Source organism: Silene latifolia, chromosome 2, assembly GCF_048544455.1.
Source record: "Silene latifolia isolate original U9 population chromosome 2, ASM4854445v1, whole genome shotgun sequence".
NCBI lineage: Eukaryota > Viridiplantae > Streptophyta > Magnoliopsida > Caryophyllales > Caryophyllaceae > Silene > Silene latifolia.
Genome location: NC_133527.1, coordinates 177,874,214 through 177,881,859, shown reverse-complemented (window position 1 = coordinate 177,881,859; position 7,646 = coordinate 177,874,214). Strand labels below are relative to the sequence as shown.

Genomic DNA, 7,646 nt, shown 5'->3' with positions numbered 1-7,646 from the left:
TTTACACTTTCTATGTTAGATGTTTTTAATAGTAAATATTGGGAGTTAAGATTAGTAAGATATTAAGGCTCTTAGGACTTAGGACCTTATAAATAGAGGTCATTAGTCATTGTTGGAAAGTAAGAGTGAATGCTTAATATCCCGAGTTAAGCATAGTTGAAAATCTTAGCTAGTAGCCAAGTGTTGGAGGATTGAAATTGTATTATTGTTAGTGTTTGAATAATAATACACAGTTGGGTTGTGGGTTAATCCCATAACAAATATATTGTGTCTTTGTATTTTATGTTATTTGTACCAAAAATCCCAACACGGGTGAAAAAGTCTAACGGTATAAGGTGAGCAACGGAATGAGTCGCTCTATTGCCAATTCTCCCAACAAAATTGAAAGAAATAGAACCAAAATGACTAGCAACTATGCTTACATCCTTCGCCAGGCTCCTAAATACTTTGACGGAAATTTAAATGTTTTAAGCACGGTTATCGACCAAAGGGTATATAATCTAACTCGAGGAGCAGTTAGTTTTGCTGAAGACGGGTCGGAGCAAGTGACGGGTAATGCCACTCACAAAACGGATAGGGGGGACAATGTGGGGGCACCCCATGTGCTTCCCTCTCTCATCTATTTGGGTCATTTGTGAGAGGAAATGGTATCCGTCACTCCAAAGTGACGGATACGTGCCGTCTTCAATGAGATTTTGTGCTCGAGGAATACATCTATTGCATCATGTTGTCTTAACCCATGCAAACACAAGTATATATAGCTTATTTTCTATTTTATTTGACGTAATAGTGAAAGACAAATAATATTATACAAGTAACTTCGGTTTTAATAACATCAAAAAATTGTAAAAATGATTTAAAATAAATTTAGTAGATAGTGATTAGTGACTCATGACTGTAGTATGTAGGGTAACAACACAAGGGTGAGGCTGCGAGATCCTTGATGGGAAATCAATGTCAAATTTTACTCTCAATTCTTTGTGTTCTTTGTGTTAGTTGCATGCAACATGGAAGTTTTATCACTATCTACAGTGATGAATTATAAGTCTTGGCACCTGCCATCGGCCACCTCTGCTCCGAGCCAAGTCCAGAGACGCCCAAACTAGCTATATTTAAAATCTAATCTGTACTCCTAATAAAATTATTATAATTTTCGAAGGCATATAAGTATAACCAAATAAACGAGAGAATTAATATTTCCGAATGGAAAAAACTTTTAGAATGATCGACTCTCATCACATTTGCCGTAAACAACAAAGACCAAATAAAAAAGCCAAGGAAACAATCATGGCAAATCCAATATGAATACAAGATGATGATACAAGTTAATATCCTAACTCAATAATGAATTGCATCTTCCCGTCAATCAGACGTTTTGAGTTCGTTCTGAGGGAGGCTGATTGCTGAGCCTGACATCTTTACAAAATGCGGAGTCAGGAGCTTTGAGACAGTAAACCCATGGAATGAATCAAGATTCAAGAGCTCTTTCAGCTTTTCGTCGCATAAGATAGTCTTCCTACTCAATGGATCCTGGAAGACAATTAAGTAATGCAAGTGGCAAAAGTTAGCAAGCGTTCGAAACAGACCATGTCTCAAAATGCAAAGGTGTATTTTGTGCAAAAAAATAAAATAAATCAGAATAGGCTTTTTGATTATAGGAATACAGCTCGAAGAAAGGCACGCTGGTAGGCATGGTAAGCATCAAAAAGCTTCAGAACTAGCTTGATAATCTCTCTTAGGAATGACTATTTACGAGGTTAAGCTTCACGAGTCATGCAAACTAGAGAAACACATTTGAACAATCAAAAGGGTTACTGGTCATGAGATCTCACAGGTTTTTGGAAAAACAATAATATGGAATTATTTGAACTTACTGAGTATTGTCCTAACATAATAGATAGAGAATGAGAGTTAGTTCACAGTGATACGATGTTATTAAATTTCTGTCCCCATCATTGGTACGTGTTCGGTTTTTGACAGCTATGATTCTAGGTTACTAACATAACTCATCAAGTAGAACCAAGGATCAATGACTACAAGCCTCAGTTCATTAATATTCAAGACGGTGACCAGAGTCCAAAACATTTCTACCTAGATATACTTAACAGGTAAAAGAATAAAGTTTTAGATAATAACAGTAATGCATCACACTAGAGGAATAAGATTATAGAGGTTATGCACAACCCATAGAATCATGGATCTAATGTTGAACATTCAAGTATTTGGGATTGATGCTTAATTACAGCCTGATTGTCCGTTCCCAGGTTAAGGATCCATTTGGTTTGACGGAAAACTTTTTCAGTGGAATACTGTTCTTAAGCATTAATCCCCAATACTTAAATGTAAGTATAGGCTAATTTAAGGGTGTTTTCCTAGGGTAATGTTGACTCTCTATGAAGTAACAATACTACAAATGGCTGTTTTGAAAAGAATTCTCATTGTATAGTTCCAGTAGGGTTTCCGTAATTTATACGGAGTAGTTCTACTACAAATGGCTGTTTTGAAAAGATGTTTTCATTTCCTGTAATAACACATCAAAAGAGGTTTCCGTAATCCATAGGGTAAGAAGTACTCTGATACATATCGTACACGACACTTACTCTGCCAAGCCGGAGTAACATAGGTCCTAGAAGATAACTAAAATAATCATGGCTTATCGTTCATATACAACTGAGCTCAACTGAAAGTAGCGAGAGCAAACCTGGAGTCGATTGTTTTTTATGTATTTCCATACTCTCTTTATTACTTCAGGACGAGTTAATGCAGTTTCTCCTGTACCCAAGAACCTTATAAGAGTATCTGAAAGTGGAAGAGGAGCAAGAAAGCCAGACAATACTTTCCTCTGCCGCTTTTCTTGCGTTCCATCCTCACAATTATCTGAAAAAATCAAGCAAAGGGCAGAACACATTAAAAAATTATGGGTGCAAGACTCTTTATTCAGTATTAGTTTGCAACATTAATGCAGTATCTCGGTGTCCAGCAATGCTGCTCGCATAAGTGAATCATTTATAAATGACAAAGTCTTGTGTAAGACTGGCATTGTCCTGTATGAAGTGGATTGTTGACATCAATATCACCAATTCCACTTACAGATGGCAAAAATAAAAGCACATGAATTGATTCTCTCACCTGCCTCTCTCCCCTGCTTCCGTGGTTTGTACTTTTTCAGCGGCTTCACTGCAGATGTAGAAGTAATACAAAGAAGTTGAAGTATTTTGGAGGATTTGTTAACATTTCAAGAAAATATACTGCAGTAGGTTCCACTTAGGATCCTCGGTCCCATTAAGAGAAGATGTCGAATCTGTGGTATCACAATGATTTATTCACTCACCTTCTTCCTCTTTCCGCTGCTTCCTCACTGTCTCCTTTCAGAGGATTAGTTGAAATAGTAAATCCAATACAAATAACTAAAACACAGTTTCGGCAATTTTAATATTGACATTTACTTTTCGTGTGGATGGAGGGATTTGTCGAGAAAAATGAGAGAGGGTGGGGGGTTGGAGGAATGGGGAAATAGAGGAATCTATATTCCACTTAGGATAAGTCTCATTAAGATAAGATGTCAAATCTACGGTATGTGCACAAGGATTCATTCACTCACCATCCTCCTCTTCCTCCTGTTTCAGCGGTTTGTCCCCTTTCAGCAGCTTTACTGAAACAGATCAAGCAACACCAATAACTGAAAGATACTTTTGGCAAAACTAATATTGACACTTACCCATAGTTTGGATGGCAAATTGGACCAGGGAGAATAGGGAAATAGAAGGATCCATATTCCACTTACGATCACCAGCCCCATAAATATAAGATGTGGAATCTTCGGGTATGCGGAAGGATTCATTCACTCACCTTCTACCTCTTTCTCGTGCTTCTGTATTTTGTCCCCTTTCAGCGGCTTTACTGAAATAGCAAACGCAATACAAATAAGTCAAACATGATTTCAACAACTTAACTGACGCAGTGACGCTTACCCTTTGTTTGGATGGAGGAATGTATAGGAAATGGGAGGGAGGGGTCCAATTTCCCTTGTTTGGTTAGCCAATTGGATTGGAGGGGTTAGGGAAATCGAGGGATGTATATTCCCCTTACGATCATCAGTCTCGTTAATATAAGATGTGGAATCTGTGGTATGTACACACAAGGATTCATTCCACTCACCTTCTTCTTCTTCCTCTTTCTCGCGCTTCAGTGGTTTGTCAAGTTTCAGCAACTTTACTGAAATAACAAAAGCAATACAAATAACTCAAATACGATTTCAACAAATTTATATCAACGCTTAGCCGTTGTTTGGAGGGAGGAATGTGTAGGAAACAGAAGGTAGGGAACCAATTTCCCTTGTTTGGTTAGCAAATTGGATTGGAGGGATTGAGGACGACTTAAGATCACCAGTCCCATTACTATGAGATGTAGAATCTGTGATATGTGCAGGATTCATTCACTCACCTTCTTCCCCTTTCTCCTGGTTCCACAGTTTGTCCCCTTTCAGCGGCTTTACTGAAATAGCAAAAGCAACACAAATAACTTAAACACAGTTTCGGAAAATTTTACCATTGATGCTTATTCTCTGTTTGGATGGAAAGATATGAAGGGAACGAGGGGAAGGGCTGGAGGGGAACGATTTCCCTTGTTTGGTTACTGCGTTAATAAATTAGAATTGACGGAAATAGAGGGGTGTGTTTACCCTCCAACAAGCCAAATTAAAATCCTTCAATCTTGGGAAATATTAAAGATAACAATGCATGGTTACTGATACTCGCTGGCAGTAAAGGAAGAACATAAACAATCTTGTAATTAAACAGCTACAATCTCAAAGGCAAAATAAATCATTTGGGAATATGCATATCCATAAAATTGATCCAGCTATTAGGCTGGTTTGAAGGAATAATGTAAGCAAGAACAAATATCGTAAGTGAACCTCGTGGAATGATGTGTTTTGTTAAAGCCTTGTGAATCTGGAGGATGTTGATGGAATCAACTCCAAGAAGATCACGTAATGTTTCGTCACAAATAATACTTTTCCCATCATCAGGATCTTGCAAACTTTTCTCTTTCACGTAGACCCAAAGTTGTTTGATAACCTGCATCCCAGAAATCACTCATCTGATTATAACTCCGAGGAGCGTATAAGAACAACACCGGCATACGAAATACAACAACAAAGCCTTAATCCAAATTGGTTTGGGGTTGTCTAATGCATACGAATCAGCATTTGAAATCATCAATAGCAGGTAAAACAACGAAAGGGAGAAAAAAAGGAAGAAAACAACGATAAATAGTCAATGAAAATGAAGTCATAGAGAATATTCCATCAATACCTCAGTTCGGGTCATGTGAGGCACACCAAGGAACGCCTGAAGTTCAGGAGATAAGGTACAGTACTTGCCAGAAAAACAGGGTCTTTTATTCTTTTCCTTCTTCTGTGGTACAAGCCTGAAAATGAAAATGTACACATCAAAGTTTCGCAATATAGATTCCCACGCATAGTTTGACCAGGGGAGGAGTGTTCTAGCCAGTTGAAACACCGGTATGTGCAATAAAACAGTTCTCCGAGCACATCTAGCAAAATATCAGAAAGGTCACCATGTCTTACAGCTCCATACTTACAGCTTATAGGATAAGTCATAATGTTAGTGTCGTGTTCATGAAAAAGGACAACCTAAAATAAAGTTTACAATCCCCTATCATGGATTTCAAGTTCTACAAGTTAATGAAAACATTTCATTCATATTCCTATAATGGATCATATAGCCGTTGCAGACAAATTATTTTATGTCTAATATCCCGTTGATTTTCTCAAAAATCAGATTCAACAAGTTTTTGAATGCTAAATTCGTTGTAGGAATTAGCGACATAAACAAAAGTTTTCTCTTTCTGGTGTCCCATGACCCGTGAAGTACAACACAGATCTGCCATTGCATATAGCACCTACAAATTACACTATCACAGTCCCTCTAGATTACGTCAATGTCTAATTCCTTCTTGAGAAGTATATAGTGAACTCATAATTCAATACTACAGCCGGAAGAAAATGAAGATAAGTGGTCTCATCTTTTTTATCAACTGAAGTGTATTTCTGTTACTAACCAAACTACACTACCCAAAACTACAGGGATATTATCTGGTAGTTTTGCATTGTGGTATCTGTTCTCGCACCCTTTTTCTAAGCTGACGAATGGTACCATTAAAGTTTAGTTTCAATGAATGTCTGAATGTAGTCTGCATAAGGTACTGTCCACCCAAAATTCGGATACAGTCTTAAAGTCGCGACTGATCAACTCGTTGACAAAGTTCTGTTCATAAACTGTCCGATATTTCTGTGGACTGTTGGATGTTGATTCTTGAACATACACAAATCTCACAAGCAAGAACCACATTGCTTCTTTATTAGATAATTCATCATAAACCCAAAAAGATTATGATACAAAGTTAACTACAAGTCTACAACATAGCATTTCTAAAAAACCAGTGGCGGAACCAGGCTTTATAATTGCGCGAAAGCGAAAAATTTCAGCAGACGAACTACTAAAATAAATTTCTAACTAAAAAAGTTCAAATTTTACCCATTTAAAAGCGAATTCCGACGTACTCAAAACAACAATGTGCATTCATCTCTTAACAAAAACCACAGTAAAAAAACAAGAATGAATTAAAGAAAACAAATTTACCTGTCCAATTTATTAACACCCTTTAATTTACTACCCCCATTATTATTATTACTAATATTATACTGAACTTGTGGAACAGCATCATAGTACCCACCACCCTCAACATCATCATCATCATCATCCTCGTCGTCGTCGTCAGAAACGACGTCGTATGCGTGACTATCCCAAACAAGTTGATCATCATCGTCGTCGTCGGAAACCCCGTACTGGGATTGAAGAAAACGGTCGACTTGGTGCCTCAAAAAGGATTTTTTATCAGATAAATCAACCCCAAAATCAGCCTCTAATTTCTTAATTACAATGTTGTTTGTTGTCTTCTTTAAATCAGAAGATTGTAAAAATTGATGCACCTTTGAGGCTAGCTCCGCTTCTGTTACCATTGTTGGCGGTAACTTGATTTCTTTATTGATTTTTGACTCAAGTAAATTGGGGGTTTTTATTTTGGTGGTGAGGGTTTAAAGAATGGGTATTTTAGTGGATAGAGACTGTTAATTCTGTTTAAGTTGTTGATTAAATTGGTCTCATATGCAATATGCAATATGCAATTACACAAATTCTCACTTTTGACGGATATGTAGATGAATAGTGTCTCTCTCACAAAATGAGAGTAGATAATGCAAATGAGTGGAAAATGAATACCCTCACTTGTCCTCCCACTTGCATTTTATGAGAATGTCACTATCCGTCTACAATGAGACGGATTGATGTAATTACGCTCTCACATTTTTTATTTTTTATTTTGGGTACATAAGCGTGCAAAGCCCTGAATCTAAGGAACTAAATGAGGGGGTGCAACTCCCAATAAATCTTCACAAATAATAGTCCGAAGCGGCTTCAGAGGAGCGTACAGATAGGTGATTGGGACGGAAGCTTGAACCCCTTGGTTTGCTAGCCAGTACTAGCCCTATTTGCCTCTTTGTAAACATGATGGATACGAACAAACCAACTTGATTCCTGAATTAATTCTTTGCATCGTCAGTC

General features: G+C 37.4%; 1 protein-coding gene across 2 annotated transcripts; it reads right to left on the bottom strand.

The window, feature by feature from the left end:
• Positions 1–1,170: 1,170 nt before the first annotated feature.
• On the bottom strand, positions 1,171–7,161 carry LOC141643474 (uncharacterized). 2 transcript variants are annotated; one of them, XM_074452654.1, is made up of 11 exons: positions 6,666–7,161; positions 5,316–5,430; positions 4,916–5,078; positions 4,444–4,494; positions 4,159–4,215; positions 3,850–3,900; positions 3,602–3,652; positions 3,332–3,358; positions 3,130–3,177; positions 2,702–2,877; positions 1,171–1,530 (listed from the first exon to the last, which is right to left on the bottom strand). In XM_074452654.1, the coding sequence occupies exons 1-11, from the start codon at positions 7,043–7,045 to the stop codon at positions 1,363–1,365; spliced, it is 1,287 nt and encodes a 428-aa protein (XP_074308755.1). In that variant the 5' UTR covers positions 7,046–7,161; the 3' UTR covers positions 1,171–1,362. The 2 variants fall into 2 exon arrangements, with proteins under 2 accessions (XP_074308755.1, XP_074308756.1); XM_074452655.1 differs by lacking the exon at positions 3,332–3,358.
• Positions 7,162–7,646: the final 485 nt, after the last annotated feature.

What these genes read in the sequence shown, in the direction of transcription:
- LOC141643474 (XM_074452654.1), bottom strand. Translation starts at nt 7,045, where the DNA reads ATGGTAACAGAAGCGGAGCTAGCCTCAAAGGTGCATCAATTTTTACAA. An exon ending in AAAACACATCATTCCACGAG is followed by an intron (nt 4,495 to 4,915) that starts GTTCACTTACGA and finishes TTGCTATTTCAG; the next exon opens with TAAAGCCGCTGAAAGGGGAC. An exon ending in GCAGCGGAAAGAGGAAGAAG is followed by an intron (nt 3,178 to 3,331) that starts GTGAGTGAATAA and finishes CTACATCTGCAG; the next exon opens with TGAAGCCGCTGAAAAAGTAC.